This window comes from Rhinolophus hipposideros, assembly GCF_964194185.1.
Source record: "Rhinolophus hipposideros genome assembly, chromosome: 12".
Lineage (NCBI taxonomy): Eukaryota > Metazoa > Chordata > Mammalia > Chiroptera > Rhinolophidae > Rhinolophus > Rhinolophus hipposideros.
This window is the reverse complement of record NC_138058.1, coordinates 2156666-2178626: the sequence shown is the minus strand read 5'-3', so window position 1 is coordinate 2178626 and position 21961 is coordinate 2156666. Positions and strand designations below refer to the sequence as shown.

The following is a 21961-nucleotide window of genomic DNA, read 5'->3' as shown; positions in this document are numbered from 1 at the left end:
ATTAGATGAAATGGACATAATTGACATATATAGAGCACTTTATCCTAAAACATCAGACTATACATTCTTTTCGAGTGTACATGGAACATTCTCAAGGATAGACCATATATTGGGACATAAAATCAGCCTCAGCCAATTTAAGAAGATTGAAATCATACCAAGCATATTCTCTGATCACAAGGCTTTGAAATTGGATATCAACTGCAAAAAGAAAGCAGGAAAAATAACAAATTCATGGAGATTAAACAACATACTTTTAAAGAACGTCTGGGTCAAAGAAGAAATTAGAGGAGAGATCAAAAGATACATAGAAACAAATGACAATGAAAATACATCCTACCAAAATTTTTGGGATGCAGCAAAAGCAGTTTTAAGAGGGAAATTTATATCATTACAGGCCTATCTCAAGAAACAAGAAAAATCCCAAATAAATAACCTCATGTTACACATTAAAGAACCAGAAAAAGAACAAGTGAAACCCAAGGTCAGCAGAAGAAAGGAAATAACAAAAATCAGAGCAGAACTAAATGAAATAGAGAACAAAAAGACAATAGAAAAAAATAATGTGACAAAGAGCTGGTTCTTTGAAAAAATTAACAAAATCGACAAACCCTTGGCTAGACTCAGTAAGATAAAAAGAGAGAAGACACTAATTAGCAAAATCAGAAATGAAAAAGGGGAAGTTATCACGGACACCACAGAAATACAAAGGATCATCCAAGAATACTATGAAGGACTATATGCCACTAAATTCAATAACCTAGAAGAAATGGACAAGTTCTTAGAAACATATAGCCTTCCTGGGCTGAACCGTGAAGAACTGGAAAATCTAAACAGAAAATCTAAAGAAATTAAATCAGTCATCAAAAACCTTCCCAAAAGCAAAAGTCCGGGACCAGATGGCTTCCTAGTGAATTCTACCAAACCTTCAAACAGGCTCTAATACCAATCCTGCTCAAACTCTTCCAAAAAATTGAAGAAGACTCAGTACTCCCTAACTTATTTTATGAGGCCAACATTACCCTGATACCAAAACCTGCTAAGGACAACACAAAAAAAGAAAACTACAGACCTATACCTCTGATGAATACTGATGCAAAAATCCTAAACAAAATTTTAGCAAATCGAATACAACAATGCATTAAAACGATTATTCATCACGACCAAATGGGGTTCATCCCAGGGGCACAAGGATAGTTCAACATCTGCAAATCCATCAATGTAATACATCACATAAACAAAATAAAGGTCAAAAATCATATGATTATATCAATTGATGCAGAAAAAGCATTTGACAAGATACAACATCCATTAATGATTAAAACACTGAATAAAACAGGTATAGAAGGAAAATACCTTAACATAGTAAAGGCCATCTATGACAAGCCCTCAGCTAATCTCATAATTAATGGTGAAAAACTGAAGCCCTTTGCTCTACGTTCAGGAACACGACAGGGCTGTCCCGTCACCTCTGCTTTTCAACATAGTGTTGGAAGTTCCTGCCAGAGCAATCAGGCAAGAGAAAGAAATAAAAGGCATCAAAATTGGGAATGAAGAAGTTAAAATATCACTCTTTGCAGATGACATGATTCTATATATAGAAAACCCTAAAGACTCCACCAAAATGCTGTTAGAAACAATCAACGAATACAGTAAAGTTGCTGGCTACAAAATCAATGTACAAAAGTCCATTGCATTCCTATATACTAATAATGAAATCTCACAAAAAGAAATGCAAAAAACAATTCCCTTTGCAATTGCAGCAAAAAGAATAAAATACCTAGGAATAAACTTAACCAAGGATGTGAAGGATTTATATGCTGAGAACTATAAGACAGTTTTGAAAGAAACTGAAGAAGACACAAAGAGATGGAAAGACATTCCGTGTTCATGGATTGGAAGAATTAACATAGTTAAAATGGCCTTATTACCCAAAAGAATATACAGATTTAATGCAATCCCCATCAAAATCTCAATGGCAGTTTTTAAAGAAATAGAACAAAAAATCGTCAGATTTGTTTGGAACCACAAAAGACCCTGAAAGGCCAAAGGAATCTTAAGAAAAAAGAACAATGCTGGAGGTATCACACTGCCTGACTTTAGCTTGTACTACAGGGCTACAATAATCGAAACAGCATGGTATTGGCAGAAAAACAGACACATAGACCAATGGAATAGAATTGAGAACCCAAAAATAAAACTACATAAATATGGACAGATAATTTTTGACAAAGAAGCTAAAAACATACAATGAAGGAAAGACAGCCTCTTCAATAAATGGTGCTGGGAGAATTGGATAGCCACGTGCAAAAGAATGAAACTGGACTGTTATCTGTCAACATGTTCCCAAATTAATTCAAAATGGATCAAAGACTTAAGCATAAGACCTGCCATAATAAACTGCATAGAAGAAAACATAGGTACTAAACTTATGGACCTTGGGTTCAAAGAGAATTTTATTAATTTGGCTCCAAAGGCAATGGAAGTAAAAGCTAAAATAAACGAATGGAACTATATGAAACTTAAAAGCTTCTGCACAGCAAAAGAAACCATCGACAAAATAAAGAGGCAACCAACTGAATGGGAGAAGATTTTTGCAAACAGTGCCTCTGATGAGGGGCTAATATCCAAAATATATAAGGAACTCATGAAGCTCAACAACAACAAAAAAAAACAACCCAATTGAAAAATGGGCGGAGGACCTGAAGAGACATTTCTCCAAAGAGGACATACAAATGGCAAATAGACATATGAAAAAATGCTCAACATCACTAATCATCAGAGAAATGCAAATGAAAACCACAATGAGATATCACCTCACCCCAGTCAGATGGCTATCATCAACAAGACAAATAGCAACAAGTGTTGGAGAGGCTGTGGAGAAAAAGGAACCCTCATACACTGTTGGTGGGAATGCAGACTGGTGCAGCCGTTATGGAAAGCATTGTGGAGGTTCCTCAAAAAATTACGAATAGCATTACCATATGACCCAGCAATCCCTCTCCTGGGTATCTACCCAATAAATTTGAAAACATTTATCCATAAAGACACGTGTGCTCCAATGTTCATTGCAGCTTTGTTTACGGTGGCCAAGACATGGAAACAACCAAAATGTCCTTCGATAGATGAATGGATAAAGAAGTTGTGGTATATATACACAATGGAATAGTATTCAGCGTCAAGGAAAGATGATATAGGAACATTTGTGACAACATGGATGGATCTTGAGAGTATACTGCTAAGTGAAATAAGTCAGACAGAAAAAGCAGAGAACCATATGATTTCACTGATAGGTGGTATATAAACCAAAAACAACAAAAGAACAAGACAAACAAATGAGAAACAAAAACTCATAGACACAGACAATAGTTTAGTGGTTACCACAGGGTAAGGAGGTTGGGGGGTGGGAGATGAGGGTAAGGGGGATCAAATATATGGTGATGGAAGGAGAACTGACTCTGGGTGGTGAACACACAATGGGATTTATAGATAATGTAATACAGAATTGTACACCTGAAATTATGTAATTTCACTAACAATTGTCACCCCAATAAATTTTTAAAAATGTATTATGGATGCTAAAATCAGATTTCTCACAATCTAAGAAAGAAGTTACAATATGGAAAGGGGAAAATGCTAGAATAAATCCTGTGGTGCTGGACTGGAGTCAGAGATATCAATAAGAACTCATTTTTAAATTCTTATCATATAGACTGATAGATACAGACATTTCCCAGCCATGTCCTCTAAGAGGGACTAGAACAGTTACCCCCCAGCAGCAGCCAGGACACCCATCTCTCAGGCCTCTGGCTCTAAACATCTTTCTCCAATAAACGCAACCAGGAATTCTGGGGCAGGGCAGAAAAAGTACAGAACCCTGCAGCGTCTCTGTGGACATAAATTACGGAAGTGCTAAAAGTGGGGGGGGGGCTCATCGAAAGGACACAGGCATGAGGTCAGTGGATAACAGAATTGTGATCACGCACTGATGTCTGCTACGGGTGTGGGATAAAAAGTGGTCGTGGGGACACACACCAGGCGTTTGACAATTCTGCCCTAGGTAATGCTTGCCCTGGTTGCTGTTGCTCTCCATACGTGTGTGTGATCTACTCCATAGTCCAGCTTATGTCATGCCTTTGTGACCACATTTTGCCAGACCAATATCAGAACACATGGTCTGTCGCTTAACAGAAATTCCTTAATTTATGCTTTGTTAAAGATCCTGGCTGTATAATTTGTGGGCAACAGGGACGAGCCATGAATTGCCCATAAGAAATTGGTGGTTCAGAGAGGGTATGAGAACAACAGGACGCAGCATATCAGTGAAAAAAGTGTGAACAAGCCTTTAAGCACTAGCTACGTGTTTTCTGACATATCATTCTTAAAAGAATTCAGCTTTAAAAAAATAGTCTTAAAAATATTAAGACTAAGAGCAGCCTTGTCCACAGACAAGGAAGTTAATTCCGGGTTTGAGACCAAAAAAAAAAAAAAAAGACTCAAGAGGAACCAGGAACTAAGCAGAGATTTAAAGAAAAAAAAGAGGATTTGGGAGTCTTCCTAAAAGAGCTCCCAGTGGCCAAAGCTGGAACAATCAAAACAACTAAATAAATGAAATGAACAGGAGGGAAAACTTCAGTCAAAATTCAACATCTATGATAAACATGTCCAGCCAACGAAGAACTTCCTTGATGTAACAAAAGGCACCTGCAAAAATTCTGCAGTGAATCTTCATGCTTAATGGGGAAATACCACAGTGCTTTCCTGTAAAATCACGACCACTGCTGTTCAGTATTGTAGTGGAGGTTTCAGCCAATCCAATAAGGCAAGAAAAAAAGAGGAGGGAAAAAGCCTAGATATTGCCAAGGAAGAAGTGAAACTGTATGCACATATAACTGTGTGCATAGAAAATCCTAGAGTCTATAAAGAAACCCCTATATCTAATAAGTGAATTTAGTGAAAATACAAGGTCAATATTCAAAAATCAGGTACCTTTCCATGTGACATTAACAAACAGCTGGTAATTCAAATTTTAAAGCAATCCCATTCAAATAAATTTGGTAAGAAATGTGAAAGACCTCTACACTGTAAATTATAGAATACTGCTGAGAAAAATGAAAGACCTATGTAAGTGGAGAGAGACACCACCTTCTGGATTTGAAAGACCCAATACTGCCTGGGTTCCTTTTTTAGATTCAGGACAATCACAAATAAATCCAAGCAAGCTTTTTTAGTAAAAATAATCATCATCATCATCATCATCAAAATTGTATATTGAAATGCAAAAGACCTAAACTAGCCAAGACAAGTTTGACAAAGAACAACTTAGATAACTCACACAGTCTGATTTGCTTTTTTAGTAACAGCTTTATTGAGATCCAGTTAACATACCACAGTGTTCACACTTTCAAAGTGTGCAATTCTGTGGCTTTAAGTATATTTACAGAGTTGTGAGACCACCCCATCCAATTTTAGAACATTTCATCACCCCATACAGAAGCCTCATGCCCGTTAGCTGGCACTCCTCACTCCCCGCCTTAACCCCCAGTCTCTGGCAACCACCCGTCTACTTTCTGTGTCTCTGATCCTGACTATTCTGGAAATTTCCTATCGATGGAATCATATCATATGATCCTTGGGATGCGTGTTTCACTTAGCGTAACGTGTTCCATGTCCATTCCTGCTGTAGCGCCTACCAGCACTGCATCCCTTTTCATGGCTGAACACTCGTCTGCATCCATTTATTAGCTGATGGACCTTTAGGACTGTTTCCACATTTGGGGTATTATGAAGAATGCTGCTATGAACACTCATGTCCAAGTTTTTGCACATACATATGTTCTCATTTCTCTGTGCATATACCTAGAAGGGGGATTGCTGGGTCATAGTAATTTTGTGTTTAACATTTTGAAGACCTGAAAACTGTTTTCCTATATGGCTGTACCATTCCACATTCCCACCAGCTGTGTATGAACTTTCCATTTCACCACATCCTCAATAACACCTTTATTATCTATCTTCTTTCATTACAGCCATTGAACAGATGTGGTCTCTCGTTGTCATTTTGATTTGCATTTTTCTAATGAATAATGATTTTTAGCCCCTTTTTCATGTGTTTATTGGCATCTGAAACTTTCTTTGGAGAAATGCCTATTCAGGTCTTGCCCATTTTTCAATTGGTTTATTTGTCATTTTACTGTTGAATCGCAAGAATTTTTTATATGTTCTAGATACAAGTCCCTTATCCCATATATGATTTGTAAGTATTTTCTGCCATGCTGTGGATTGTCTATTAATTTTCTTGATGTCCTTTGAAGCACAAAATGATTCTACTTCTAATGAAATCCAGTTTATTGTACAAGGATGTGATGAAGGATATGGTGGACATCCAGATGGAAGAGGCGTGTGCCAGGGGCACGGAGCTTCCACGCCCTCTCTGGGCACCGCTCTCCCAGCACCTTCACAGCTTCGCCAACCCGTGAGCTCCCTGAACCCCGTATTTGGGACTTTAAGGTGCTCCCTCACGGAGGCATGATTCATCATTAACTCCATTTCCAGACCCTCCCCTCTCTGGAGAATCAGCGGTGGGGCTGAAAATTCCAAGCTTCTAATCATGGTTGGTCTTTCTGGTGACCAGCCACCATCCAGGAGCCACCCAGAGTCACCTCATTAGAACAAAAGACAATGAGTTCACCCAGGAAATTACAAAGGTTTCAGGAGCTCTGTGCCAGGAACCAGGAATCAGCAAGTCCCCAACTTTCTGGTCTTGAGAATGAAGAGACAGCCCATAGCTGCCCAGGCAACCTCCTGGGGCGTGAGGAGAAGTGAGATGTGCCGAGAAGTTCCGAGCCAATTGAAGCACCACACTGCATGTCGTTACACCTGACTGCTCCTCTGCTCCCAACATATTCACACGGCTTCACCTATTTTTGAAAACCTTACAGTAAACTAGAACCTTTATCCAAGGTAGAGAAACTGTCAGTATTCGAGTCTGTTTCTCTTGGAAACTCAGGAAAAACTCTGGTCCAAGTCTCAAATTCTCTGAGGGTCCCATTCATCTGGACACAGATGTGAAAATGCAGACACCGTTTTTAACCCGGGGTAGGTTTTAACCACACATCCTTCCTGCTCATATCGGAAAATGAAGCTCACCCCCCACCTCTCCTCTTGTTCCTATCAAAGCCAGGGCATCCACTCCCCATGAGACAGCAAACCCCGAGGGCCATCTCACCTGCTGGCGAAGACCAGGGCTAAGGTTGTAGCCAGGTGAGGCATCAGTCGAAGGGTCTGCGTTTGGTGCTCATTGATCTTGACCTCTTCCTGGGCCTTGGGCCCAAACTGCCTCCAGCTAGAGAGACACAGTTTTACCAAAAAGCAAGACACAGTTTTACCAAAATCCAGTAGGCAACTCCTCCCCAGAGCTGAAGGGCCAAGCAGCCATTTGTATGGAAGCCCTTTCAGCTACTTTAGAACACAGAATACCCGAGTCTCTGGAAATGTGGGTAAGACAAGATATAAAAAGTTCCTGAAGGTAGTACAACAGAGAACTTCTCAGCCCTTCTGGAAATTAACCTTCTCACCATGGAATATTTTCAACGCCATGTATCTATTTAATAACATAGAGTAATTTTACTCCTTAACATTCGCATGGCATTTCATAGTTCCGAGTATCCCACAATCATTAATTACTCCTCTTTACTAAGTGTGTGACATAATTAACAGGATGGGAGCGGTATCCGAGAACATATTTCAAAAACACATTCTCTGCAAGGAGGTAATGCGAATCCCGTGCTCCTGCCAGATGCCGAGGCGGGCGCTCTCTTCAGCCCACCTCAGCCGCCCTGCCGCCCCACATGGGAAGGTGCTGCCCTCAGCCTGCCCTGCCCCACGCCTGTGGGTGGTGCTGCGCCTGGCTCTGAGGCAGCTGTTTTCCATGAACTGAGGCCGTCCTTGGAGCAGCTTATAATGTGGTGCGTCTGGGGCTGTCCCCACGGGGAACACCTGTAGACGGTTTCAGAGCATCCCTTGGCCTGGGGCAGGTCACCCTCTGCCCGATCCTAGGCAGGACAGCATCCTGTCGTGAACACCTCTGACCTTCATGTGGGGTTCTAAAAGAGCATTTCACACACGGGCACACGTGCACACCCATGCACACACTGGCGTATACGCACAGGTACACACGTGCTACATTATCAAACAGGCACACCTGTGCTTCAGACACCACTGAAGTAAGGATAGCCACCCAGCACTCAGAGAGGGGAAGCAGCCATCTGTCCTAATTTTTATGTTTGCTAAAGATTTGCTTAAATATACTTTTATACTTTAGTAATTGTCTTGTACTTTTTAAAGGGCACCATAGTCTTTCAGTGAATAGGCGTCTAGAATTCATGCCCACACAGCCCTGTCGTGTGGTGGGAGGGGACACACACATGACAATGGGCACACAGGGCAGCCGCTGTGAGCACTATGAGCACAGGCCTGTTCTCTACGAGGGCGGACTCCCCAGGCTGCTCCCCACAGATGGCTATTGGGGAACACTGTCCCGACGCCACCCAACATAGCAGGCAGGACGGCACCACAAGAGGCTTGACAGTCTGGGGAAACCTCTCAGCTTCGGCTGATCGCTGCGGATCCAGTTAAAAATCCACAGACCCAATAATGGTGTCATCATAATGTTAGGCCACTTCACAAATTTCATTTGTCGCCACCCTCTTGACTCTCGTTTTTAAATGCTGTGATTATAGTGTAGCTTTTTCTATGGCTGTGTGGCTAAAATCTTGTCGACTAAAAGCAGAATGTTGCCATACGTAAGTCCCTGTCCTGGGAGACATTGGCACCACACTGGGCGCTGGACGTCCACCAGGGTCAGGAAGGCCAGGCCCAGCTCCTGCGCACACAGCCTGCGACACAGCAGCAGAGCAGGTGGTATGAGCAGGGGAGCCCCGTGCATGGGCCTTGCCCACCCAGACATCATTCACCGTATTCCCTCTGTGTGGTCAGACCATTTCCGGAGCCTTCGCCATGGTGACAGCAAGAGAAGAGACTGATCACAGCACCTTTTAGTTTTCTTTTGTTGAAAAATAGTTACAGTAACGATTTTCAACAATGTCCCATCAGATAGCCCATTTTTGAGTTGCAGCCTCAGTCTTGGCCCGGCACACAGCAGACACTCGATATTTGTGTAATGAATGAGCTTTGCCGAGGACGACGGGCAGACGACACAGGCCAAGTGGCTCACTCAAGACCTCACGGAGCATATTTGATGCTAGATCTGCCCCCTGCCTAGTGTGCCTCAGTTTCCCAATTTAGGCACACCTTGTAATCATCCCATTTCCTCTTTAGCCCACACAGTTCAATTGGGGTAAAGGTGCAGAGCAGAAAGAGACCACCAAGGGTCCAGGTGGCAGGCTTCCCAGTACCTTCTGTCATGCTGATAAGGGGGGAGAGTTTAGCTAAGGAGCCACGGAAAGGCCAGGTGACTTCACAACAGTCTGTCTTGAAAACAAGGAGGATCGGGCAACTCCGGACCCCATTTCCATGATGTGACCCCTAAAACACAGAGGCCGCCAACCGCTTGGCTGGGCCCTGGCTGTCCCCTACGTCTCCAGAGCCCTGTCACTTGCTGGCATTACCTGCAGGCCCGAGAGGCACTGAGTTTTCAACCACTGCCATAGGGGATCCCTTTTTCCATCTAGAATAAATTCACCGTCACTACCCTTGCTGGCTGATTAAGTTCTGTGACCGTGAGCCTATGAACTCACTAGAACTTCCAGAGGACTAACCAGCTCTGCCCAGCTTACAGAGTGACACCCAGGTGCCGCAGCTGGGCACTCAGGAGCCAACTTTGGCCTTACTTGAGTGTCCCAACTGTTCGTTAATCCCTAAAAGAATATACCTGCCAAGAAGGACTCCTTGTGGTTAACTGAGTTCAAATTCACCATCAGAGTCTAGCAGCCATTGCTAAAAGAGGCCTGCTTCTCACACAGGCTGCACCATCAGGAAAAAGCCACAGACTGGGCTGCCAGCCCTACACTGTGTTCCTGCCTGCCTAGCCGACCCTTATAAAGGGGTTGCTGGTATGGTATTTCCACCAATGGGCTGAGACCTGCCCCATCCAATCAGAGCTGCACAGCTATATCCTCATTTGCATCTTTACTAGCCAATCAGAGCGGCTCCATAACAACCAATCAGAATGAACGATTCTAATCAATCAGTACAGTGCTATTTGGACCAATCAGACTGTGCTAATTTGTGTTCCTCGTCTGCATAAAAATGGACCAATCAGGTACCAGGGCAGGGACTTTCTCTATAAAATGCATCCTCCCCTTTTTCTTTTATATTTTTTTGGGGGGGGTTTAGGGGGCTGGTGGCATACTTTCTGTTTCCTCTGGAAGCTGTGTTTCCCCCGTTTGGAAACTATTCATGTCAACAGTCTCTCCTTTTATGGCACCCCAGATTGGGGACACCTGTTGGCCTTAAATTGATGGCAGTGACCTTTTGTTGACATGTTTTTCCTGCTAAGCGCCTTCAGACATCTTGCCATCCAGGGCTTCTGTCCAGGCAGGGCTCTCTGCCTACAGCCAACCTCACCCATAAGGGCCACTTGTTGGTGGCTCAGCCAAATGTCCTCCCCTACTGAGACCTTCCCCCTCCTCAGCATACTCCTCAAAACCCAAACCAGTTTTAGCAGGAAGCTGCTTCTCCTCAGAATGCCCAAGTGTGTCTTCTGCTATTCCTCCCACATCGGAGCACTTTTCCCTTCACGCTGGCACGTGTACACCTGTAGTAACCACAGGTTTCGATGCTTTGACATCTGGGCCCTTGCTGACACTGGAGGGGCAGTCCCTCCCAGAGCCAGCCAGTTCCTAGACTGAGGAAATGACTCCTCTCCGAATCCATCTTCCAGCACAAACTAACCAAGGCAGAGCCACACCCCCAGCCAATACCTTTGTCTGACTCTTCCACTCTGGGCTATTGTCCCCGGCCCTAACCTTCCTAGGGCCAGGTACCAGACAACCAGGGACAGCCCTATGTACCAGAACCTTCGAAATTATTCAAACGAGCCAGTCCTAACCTGCTTAGCCTGCTGACCCTGCCTCACCCATTCCTTCCCATGGAAACCAGAAACAAGGCTCTTGCCCACGTCTCCCCTCGCTCCCTCGGTTTCCTGACTGAGCCTGGGGCTTCCTGTGTGACTCTGTGACAGGTGGCATGCCCCCTCCTCTTGGGAACTATGATAGCAAATTATCTTTTCAGTGGCAGGCATTTCCTGATCTGTTGGCTTCACCATCACTGAACAATAATAAAACCTGGGTTTCCAAACAACACTTGGGGTAGGACGCACAGCTCACTGAGGGCAGGCCTATCCCTCCATTAGGAGCTCCAGGCTGGCCACGTGTGGGTGCCCAGGAAAGAGGAAGGAAGGATGACAGAGGGAAGTTCTGACACCTCTCAGTAGCTCCACACAGACCCCTCCTCACATCCCCTCTGCCTGCTCCCCTCCTTGTGTCCCTCTCCTCATGTGCCCCCTCCGCCCACACCCCTCCTCCCATAGCCCCCTGTCCACCTCCGTCCACCCATAGCCCCCTCCACACACTCCCTCCACCTGCCCCCATCCACATTCCTCCTCCTTACATCCCCTCCTCACGTGCTCCCTCACCCACACCCCTCCTCTGGTCCCCCTCTACCTGCCCCCCTCCTCACATCCCGCCTCTTCATGCCTCCCTCCGCCTGCCCCCCCTCTACTGCTCCTTGGAATGCTTGCTTGTTACTCAATGTTCCAATAAAAGAACAGCGAGTGTCTGTGTGGGAGCAGTGGGCAGTGAGGACAGGGGTGGAGGACACAAATATGAGGACCCACCCTGCCACCAGCCCCAGGCAGGGCTCTCTGCCTGCAGCCAACCAACTAGCTGGTTGTTTTGCTTTGTGCTGGACTAGAAGGAAACAAACGAGTGGACAGGAGGCAGCACCCCTCCCTCTGGCCCGAGACACTGACTATCCCCAAAGCACTGAGCCAGGGTTCCCCCCAGCTTCTCACCCATAAGATGTGTTCTTTGGATTCTCGGGAGAAAGCATGACTCTAAGAGCTCCTGCCCAGAGATGCACCAGAGGTCATCCTGCGATGGTCACCATCTGCCCCCAAGCTGGCAGCCTGGCTCCAGCAGAGGCAGCAGAGACAGGGGCCTCCAGAAGGTGTCTTGAAAGGGCATGGTCAGTGCAGGACCCCTGCCTGCCACTCTGTGGTCACCCTCTGATTTATGCTCTCGGGCCCTAGCTGACCGCACTGGGGACCATCCTCCGGTTGCCATGTCCCGGCGAGCTGCCCTGGATAAGCTCACAGGCCTGCAAGCCTGCAGCTGGTCACAACCCCGCCTGCCGACGTCCCGACTGCTCCATGTCCCCATCCATAGAGCACAAGCTCCTTCCTGTCCTTTTCCTCTGCTGGCTTACTATTTTTCTTTAAAACACATGTAAAGGCTATATTTTTCTCTGTAAACATAATTTTTATTTCAGTGCCGAGAAAAACCTCAAAGTCCCTGAGCTTGAGTTCCTCATAGTCTTTAAAAACAAGTGACGTGTATACGCGTGGCGTCCGTGTGAGGACAAAGCGGGGGCTCCGAGCTGCTGTGCATGATGCCCTTTAAAATTATAGATCTGAAAAGCCATTTCTGGATCCCAGCAACTCGTAAGGAAGAGAGGAAACGTTTATTTTGGGTTGTTTTATTTCATTCCCACTCAATTTCAAACACGGCTGCTTAAAGCAACATTCATGGGAAGTGACACGGCTATTAATCACCAACACAGCTACTGCACACGCAGCCTCTGCGGCAGCCGCGTGCCCGCCTTCCCCAGGCTCCCTCTCCTCTCTTCTCCCAACGGAGGCCAGTGACCTACTAAAAAGATAATTGCTTCGCGTGTTTCCTGCTCTGCGGCATCATTGCATCAGTCTACTCTGAGTGACACCCCGTCATCAGAAAAAGGAGAGGAGCTTCGTGGCCAGGCCTCCGCTTTCACCTCAAGACTTCTTGGAGTACAAGCTGGTTTGTAGGCATCCATGCTGTCAGAGGGAGGGAGGACAGAACACTCACCCTTCACTGTCCACGTGCTGACCTCTGCAGACAAAAGCTAAGCAAATCCCTGGGCAAAGGCCACATTCCCTGTGGCTTCCTTCCCTCATTAATAACTCAGCCACAAACAGGATTTAAGGGAGCCTGTGAGAACCCCACAGCTGGACCACTGCACCTCATTCCCTCTGACGCAGGTGGAGACCCACCCACCTCTCAGTGAGCCCAAGCCTTTCTGTTCCTATGTCTTCCCCTTCTCTGGGATGGCCTGGACATTGAAGCTCAGAAAGAAAATATGTACAAAGCAGGCTATTTTACACCACTGGGTGGACCAGGCAGATTTGGTCCAGCTGGCCAACCAGGATGCAAAAAGTTGGCTGCTTATTATCAAGCAATGCATGCGACAGACACCCCGACTTCTAGCCCCAAGCCTCAGCACACCCAGCCCAACCAATGCCTTGGATCAAGCTTGGGTCTCGGAAGGGCCAGGCTGCACACAACTCTTCCTATATGTTTTTTTAAAAAGTTGAACATTCAACTTTTTTTTTTTTTTGCCATTGGGCTTTGACCAAGCAACCTTGACAAAGCATTGAAATATCAGACTCAACGTATCACATCACCATGTTTTAGCTGTCATACTTCAAATGTATGCATGTGTGTGTGGCATATAGGTAAATGCTTCTTTAATAGTACTCCAAATTGTGACGAATATGTAAAAAGGCCCCAAGGAAAAGCTCTCAGAGGGCCTTTCCAATCCTGCAGGATTCCCAACAAATAACATGTACCCTCCAGATGCCTTTCTTTCTCCCAGCCCTCAACAGTCCAACCAGCACAGACTAGACTAAACAAGTCCTCAGGAGTTGTGATGGGTCAGTGACGATGACACTTTTTAAACACGAGAATATTTCAGAAATAGAAAGAAATGAAGGTGCTTTCCTGTCAGTGTCGAAAATTCTATATCGAGAACAGGGAGACACCCCGAACTCGCAGGCGCAAACATAGGGCCCATGTATTCTTGGCCAGACACTTCAGACAGAAGGAGCCTTTGCCATTCCTTTTCCTCTTTCTCAAGGGTCACACCAGATCAAGATGCCGGGAACATAAAGGTCCTCCCCAACACGAAACCCGTGGGTCACACCATAACACGAAATTCGTGGGTCACACCCCAACACGAAACCCGTGGGTCATACCCCAACACGAAACCCGTGGGTGTCGCCCCAACACGAAACCCGTGGGTCTCACCCCAACACGAAACCCGTGGGTCTCCTGCCGCGGTGCCCTGTGGGGCCACCATTCTGCAGAATGTCTACCTGGCCACAACACTGAGTAGTGCCACGTGGAGCAGGCAGCTGACCCACAGGGCTGGGAGCCGGGACACATGCTCCCACAAGCAGATGGATGGCCCCAGTGGAGACCCCAGAGCATTCAGACAAGGGACGCCACAGGCAGAGGCACCTGCAGTGTCTCCAGGTCCGCACTGAGCAGGCCACTTCTGGATGACCTCACAAACCTGGATGATAACCCGTGTCACCCTGCCTGTCAACAGCCAGTAGTGAGGCAGGCCTGGGTCGCCTGGATCTGACAGTTGGCCAATTCCAGCTTCTTTGAGGGTTCAGTGACACAAACAAGAGTGGGTCTGACCCAGCACAGAAGGGCTCTGACCCCTCACAATGAACAGCAGCGAACCGGCTGCCTCACTGTGGAGTTTGCTCTGGATACTGTTCTGGTGCCTAATGCTGCCCACGGGAGGCCGTCCTGGGACCAGGTCAGCATCATGTCACCCCAGGTGTCACGGAGGGCGGGAGGCAGGAGGTGGTGGCAAAAACCCAGGCTGTGGATCAGACACAGCTGGTGTACACACAGACTCTGACACCTGCTGTGTTATCCTGGGTAACTGGCACAAACCTGCTGTGCCTCAAATTCCTCAGCTGTCAGCCGGGCTGGCCATGATGGTGAGGGCCAAGTGACATTTGCCGGACACATAGTAGATATTCAAGGTGTGGCCACTGTCACCCTCATAATCATTACCATTGTCCCCAGCCCCTAGGATTACCCTCTGTTCTACTCATCCTTGATCTAGAAAAGCCATTTAAAAATTTCCCCACAGAAGCGCTCTTTCTTCTTCTTTAAGCCGAACAAAGCACTAACTTATTCTGCACCACTAAGATTGTTACAAACAGTTTCAGGGTAAAGGGGAGAGTCTCTTCCACCCAACCTTAAAGGCAATGAAACTGCTGACAGAGAAGAAAACAGGCTGCCTACTGATGTGCTCGAAAAAGTGTGTGTGTGTGTGTGTGTGTGTGTGTGTGTGTGTGTGTGGTAAAAGCATAGGAAGCTTCCTAGAAGCACCCTCCCCTTTTATGTACCCAAGAATACCAGCCGACTCTCTTCTTCTCAAATTCCAGGGAGGGATAAGAATTTTGTCTCTGAACAAAATAAAGCTGGAAAAGGTGGTGGCAACCTTCGCGTTGCCATGGAAGCAGCCGCTTCCTCGCCTCGTCAATCAGCCTACCCTAGAGAGGAGGCTGAGCGTTGTTCCCGTGGTCTCCCCACAAGGGAAATTACTTGACTTTTCAGAATTACAGCCTTAGTGATATCTGTGAGTGACATGGTGGTTAATCTTAGTCGTCGGAATTGTGATTCCTTGAGATTCCTCCTTTTAAAAACTCGTATCCTAATGAATGCAAAACAAAATTACAGTGGTGGGAGACACGGAGCCATGAATTATAGCTGAGACTGCCTGCGGTGGGCTAATGACTCCACTGTGGAATTATTTTCGTATTTTAAAAAATTGTATGCAGAGAGAAGTCTTCCATCATCAGCACCACTGCAGAGATGCTGCAGAGCTCCCCTGTGCTGCAGCGAGGAGAGTGAGGAAGCAAGACGGCAGCCCGGGGACAGCCAGCACTCCCTTCTCTTCTCCCCTCCATCCTCCGGCCGGTGCAGATCTGTGTGCATCCTGCTGCCCCACAGCCAGCCAGAGCCTGCCACACCCCGGAGGCAGCAAGCCTGACCACGTGCGTGTACAGTGACAGCAAAGAGGCAGACACTGAGGCCCCAACACGCGCCAGATCCCCCTCACTGAGCATGAGCGGCAGATGAAAGCCACCTGAGGGCTGGCACCCACTTCCTAATGCTGCAGGCTGGCTTTGGATCGTCCCTGACGATGGGACGTGTCTGAGGACTTACGGGTTGGCTGCTGCCTCCCCTCTTAATCCACAGCCTTAAAGGTGAAAGATGCTCTGTACGCTCTGAAAACAGCAGCAGAGTCGTTCAGGACATTAACACGGTGTGTCCTTGCATGTCTTTAGATCATCGCTCATCAATGTTTTGTAGCTTTCAGCATGTACGTCCTGCACCTGTTTTGTTACATTTGCACCTATTTCAATTTTTATGAACAACCGCAAATAGTATTATATTTTAAATGTTGGCACCCTTGTGTTTGTTGCTAATGTATAAAACTACAGTTGATTTTTGTCATGTATCCTGTGCCCTTGCTGAACCCACTTCTTATTTGTAGCACTTTTCTGGAAATAACGTGGGATTTTCTATATAAACAATTATACCTTCTTATGAGATAATAGAAAATATACATATTGGTCTTTGACTCCAGTTCCTGGCACAGAGCTCCTGAAACCCTTGTAATTTCCTGAGTGACAGGCCTGTCTTTTGTTCTAATGAGGTGACTCTGGGAGCGCTCGTGGATGGACCCTGGATGAGGGCTGGTCGCCCAAAAGACCACCTGAAGCTTGGGATTTTCAGCCCCAACTTCCCTCCTCCTGCCATTCTGCAGAGAGGAAGAGGGGCTGGAAACGGAGTTAATGATGGGTCATACTTTCACCATGAAGCCTCCATAAAGTCCCAAAGTATGGGGTTCAGAGAGCTTCCAGGCTGGCGAACACACCCACACCAGGAGGGTGACACACCCCAGCTCGACGGGGACTGAAGTTCCTGTGTGTGCTCAGGACCCTCCAAGACCCGGCCCCATGTGTGTCGTCATCTGGCTGGTCACTGTGGCCTTCATCCAGTCCTTTAATAAGCATGCTTTCCTGAGTTCTGTGAGCTGCTCCAGTGAATTAATCACACTGAAGAGGGGGTCGTGGTGACCTCCGATCTGCAGCTGGTTGGCCGAAGCACAGATGATAACCTGAGGTTACCAGTGGTGTCTGAAGTGGGGGCGGGGAACAGTCTTGTGGGGCTGAGCCCTTAGTCTGCGAGAATTGATGCTATCCCCCAGGTAATGTCAGAACTGAGTGAAATTGTGGCATTCAGAGAGAAATTGTGGCTGGCATCAGAGACTATAGTGAAGTGTTCTGTGTGAGCAGTGAAAGAGATTCACACACACACAGAAAAAAAAAACAGTAGGGAATAACAGGGTTTTTCCCTGCATAGGAAAGAAAAAATTGAGTTTTTCCTTTTCTACATCCGAATACAGGAACAGTTTTATTACTTCCTTCCCAATATATGTGGCTTTTATTTCTTTTTCTTGCCTTATTGCACTGGCTACAAGTTCTATCACTATAGTGAAGAAGAATGGTGAGAGCAGACACACTTGCCTTATTCCCAATCTTACGAAGGGAGCATCCAGTCTTTCACCATCAAGTATAATGTTGACTTTATGTTTCCCTTAGGTGCTCTTTATCAAATGGAGCACATTTATCACTATTTCTATTTGAAAGAGAGTTTTTATCAAGAATGTATGTTTCAGGTGATACATGGGGCTCAGGTAAATGTGGAAGGCGGTGAGCCCAAACTGAGCTAAAGAGTCACTTGAAACCTGAGAAGGTAGAGAGAAGTAGGCTGAGAAGAAGGAGCTCAGTGAGGGAGAACTAAGCCAGGCCAATGCTGTTGCCACCAACCACACCACTGATAATGACGTGGGTGCCGAGGAAGAGAGCCTGGACCCAAGGAAATATGAGATCTGCAGCCAAGCAGTCCACCAGCTAAAGGTTGAGGGGGAAGACCCACACAAGGCCCATGTAGACATCTTGCTCACTCATTTCATCCAGAATACATCACCTACAGCCCTGAAAACACCTGAGTGACATCACCTTAAAGGTGGTAAGTAGAATCCATGCCAAAAGACCTTCTGAGGAAAAGCTCATCTTCTATGATCCTTCGAGGAGAGGGGGTCAGTGTGCAAGTCACAGCCAATCCCAGGAGTTATAAATCAGAAAAAGAATGTATTCGATCAATAACAAACTGCACTGGGGAGACATAATGGAGCTCAGGGGAGTCCTGGGAAAACCAAGAGGGTGAGCTGAGCATCGATCCCTATGAGACCACACTGTCATCTCCTTCCTTGCATATGTGAGCTCATCTTCACTTTGGCCTCAAAGACAAGGAAACACGATATTGTCAGCAATACTTGAACTTGATCCTGATTGACTGTGAGGCAGAAATTTATCGTCTGCTCTAAGTCATCACATATATAAGAAGTATCTTGGATCAGTTGGGATTCCAGGCGGCTGAAACTCTCATGATGAACATCATCCCAGGCAGAGTTGTGGCCAAGCTTTTTACTACCTACCACAGTGAGCTGAACATGGATTAATGTTACAAGAATGCTCCAGAACTGTACCATGAGATACTGCTGGTTAGGGGCATTGACCAGGTTTATGAAATTGGATGCCAGTTCCAGGATGAAGGAGTTGATTTGACTCAAAATCCTGAGATCACCACCTGTGAGTTTTAGATGGTCTTCACAGACTATCACAATCTCAAGGAAATCATGGAGATGATTTCAGGGATGCCATTACAGGCAGTTACAAGGTCACCCACCATCCAGATGGCCCTGAGATTGACATCACCCCACCTTTCAGAAAATTCAGCTTGGTGATGAGTGGCCAGAACTAACCTCTACGAGACTGAAGAAACTTAGAAAATTCTTTTTCTGTTCCTTTTTTTAAAATTTCTTGGGGTGACATTTGTTAGTAAAATTACATAGATTTCATGTTTACAATTCTGTATTGCATCATCTATAAATCCCATTGTGTGTTCACCACCCAGAGTCAGTTCTCCTTCCATCACCATATATTTGATCCCACTTACCCTCATCTCCCTCCCCCCTCCCACCTTACCCTCTGGTAACCACTAAACTATTGTCTGTCTATGAGTTTTTGTTTCTCATTTGTTTGTCTTGTTCTTTTGTTGTTTTTGGTTTATATACCTCATATCAGTGAAATCATAGGGTTCTCTGCTTTTTCTGTCTGACTTATTTCACTTAGCATTATACTCTCAAGATCCATCCATGTTGTCACAAATGTTCCTATATCATCTTTTCTTACTGCCGAATAGTATTCCATTGTGTATATATACCCCAACTTCTTTATCCATTCATCTATCGAAGGACATTTTGGTTGTTTCCATGTCTTGGCCACCGTAAACAAGCTGCAATGAACATTGGAGCACACGTGTCTTTATGGATAAATGATTTCAAATTCTTTGGATAGATACCCAGAAGAGGGATTCCTGGGTCATATGGTAATTCTATTTGTAATTTTTTGAGGAACCGCCACACTGCCTTACATAGTGGCTACACCAGTCTGCATTCCCACCAACAGTGTATGAGGGTTCCTTTTTCTCCATAGCCTCTCCAACACTTGTTACTATTTGTCTTGTTAATGATAGCCATTCTGACTGGGGTGAGATGATATCTCATTGTGGTTTTTATTTGCATTTCTCTGATGATTAGTGATGTTGAGCATTCTTTCATATGTCCATTTGCCATTGGTGAACCCTCTTTGGAGAAACGTCTCTTCGGTCCTCTGCCCATTTTACAATTGGGTTGTTTGTTTTTTTGTTGTTGAGTTTCATGAGTTCCTTGTATATTTTGGATATTAGACCCTTATCAGAGGCACTGTTTGCAAAAATCTTCTCCCATTCAGTCGGTTGCCTCTTTATTTTGTCGATGGCTTCTTTGGCTGTGCTGAAGCTTTTAAGTTTCATATAGTCCCATTTGTTCATTTTAGCTTTTACTTCCATTGCCTTTGGAGTCAAGTTCATAAAATGCTCTTTGAACCCAAGGTCCATAAGTTTAGTATCTATGTTTTCTTCTATGCAGTTTATTGTGTTAGGTCTTATGCTTAAGTCTTTGATCCATTTTGAATTAATTTTGGTAAATGTTGACAGATAACAGTCCAGTTTCATTCTTTTGCACGTGGCTATCCAATTCTCCCAGCACCATTTATTGAAGAGGCTGTCTTTCCTTCATTGTATGTTTTTAGCTTCTTTGTCAAAAATTATCTGTCCATATTTATGTGGTTTTATTTCTGGGTTCTCAATTCTATTCCATTGGTCTATGTGTCTGTTTTTCTGCCAATACCATGCTGTTTTGATTATTGTAGCCCTGTAGTACAAGCTAAAGTCAGGCAGTGTGAAACCTCCAGCACTGTTCTTTTTTCTTAAGATTCCTTTGGCCTTTCAGGGTCTTTGGTGGTTACAAACAAATCTGACGATTTTTTGTTCTATTTCTTTAAAAACTGCCATTGAGATTTTGATGGGGATTGCATTAAATCTGTATATTCTTTTGGGTAATAAGGCCATTTTAACTATGTTAATTCTTCCAATCCATGAGCATGGAATGTCTTTCCATCTCTTTGTGTCTTCTTCAGTTTCTTTCAAAAATGTCTTATAGTTCTCAGCATATAAATCCTTCACATCCTTGGTTAAGTTTATTCCTAGGTATTTTATTCTTTTTGCTGCAATTGCAAAGGGAATTGTTTTTTGTATTTCTTTTTCTGAGATTTCATTATTAGCACATAGGAATGCAACGGACTTTTGTACATTGATTTTGTAGCCAGCAACTTTACTGTATTCGTTGATTGTTTCTAACAGCTTTTTGGTGGAGTATTTAGGGTTTTCTATATATAGAATCATGTCATCTGCAAAGAGTGATATTTTAACTACTTTATTCCCAATTTGGATGCCTTTTATTTCTTTCTCTTGCCTGATGGCTCTGGCAAGAACTTCCAACACTATGTTGTAAAGCAGAGGTGACGGGACAGCCTTGTCGTGTTCCTGAACGTAGAGCAAAGGGCTTCAGTTTTTCACCATTAATTATGAGATTAGCTGAGGGCTTGTCATAGATGGCCTTTACTATGTTAAGGTATTTTCCTTGTATACCTATTTTATTAAGTATTTTAATCATTAATGGATGTTGTATCTTGTCAAATGCTTTTTCTGCATCAATTGATATAATCATATGATTTTTGACCTTTATTTTGTTTATGTGATGTATTACATTGATGGATTTGCAGATGTTGAACTATCCTTGTGCCCCTGGGATGAACCCCATTTGGTCGTGATGAATAATCGTTTTAATGCATTGTTGTATTCGATTTGCTAAAATTTTGTTTAGGATTTTTGCATCAGTATTCATCAGAGATATAGGTCTGTAGTTTTCTTTTTTTGTGTTGTCCTTAGCAGGTTTTGGTATCAGGGTAATGTTGGCCTCATAAAATAAGTTAGGGAGTACTGACTCTTCTTCAATTTTTTGGAAGAGTTTGAGCAGGATTGCTATTACATCCTGTTTGAAGGTTTGGTAGAATTCACTAGGAAGCCATCTGGTCCCGGACTTTTGCTTTTGGGAAGGTTTTTGATGACTGATTCAATTTCTTTAGATTTTCTGTTTAGATTTTCCAGTTCTTCATGGTTCAGCCTAGGAAGGCTATATGTTTCTAAGAACTTGTCCATTTCTTCTAGGTTATTGAATTTAGTGGCATATAGTCCTTCGTAGTATTCTTGAATGATCCTTTGTATTTCTGTGGTGTCCATGATAACTTCCCCTTTTTCATTTCTGATTTTGTTAATTAGTGTCTTCTTTCTTTTTATCTTAGTGAGTCTAGCCAAGGGTTTGTCAATTTTGTTAATCTTTTCAAAGAACCAGCTCTTGGTCACAT

At 44.6% G+C, this 21961-nt stretch overlaps 1 protein-coding gene and 1 pseudogene across 2 annotated transcripts in view; one reads left to right on the top strand and one right to left on the bottom strand.

Annotated features, from left to right (window-relative positions):
* Positions 1-6965: 6965 nt before the first annotated feature.
* Positions 6966-21961, bottom strand: part of ACOXL (acyl-CoA oxidase like) — a gene marked incomplete at its 5' end in the record, with an annotated part of 116574 nt that continues 101578 nt past the window's right edge. Inside the window, 2 exon segments of the mRNA XM_081068425.1 lie at positions 6966-7055; positions 7229-7345. Coding sequence (XP_080924551.1) covers positions 7298-7345 — 48 coding nt within the window. The 3' untranslated portion in view covers positions 6966-7055; positions 7229-7297.
* On the top strand, positions 17048-18917 carry LOC308505715 (lysine--tRNA ligase-like; annotated as a pseudogene). Its single transcript has 2 exons — positions 17048-17119; positions 17861-18917. The product of its transcript is annotated as a lysine--tRNA ligase-like (transcript).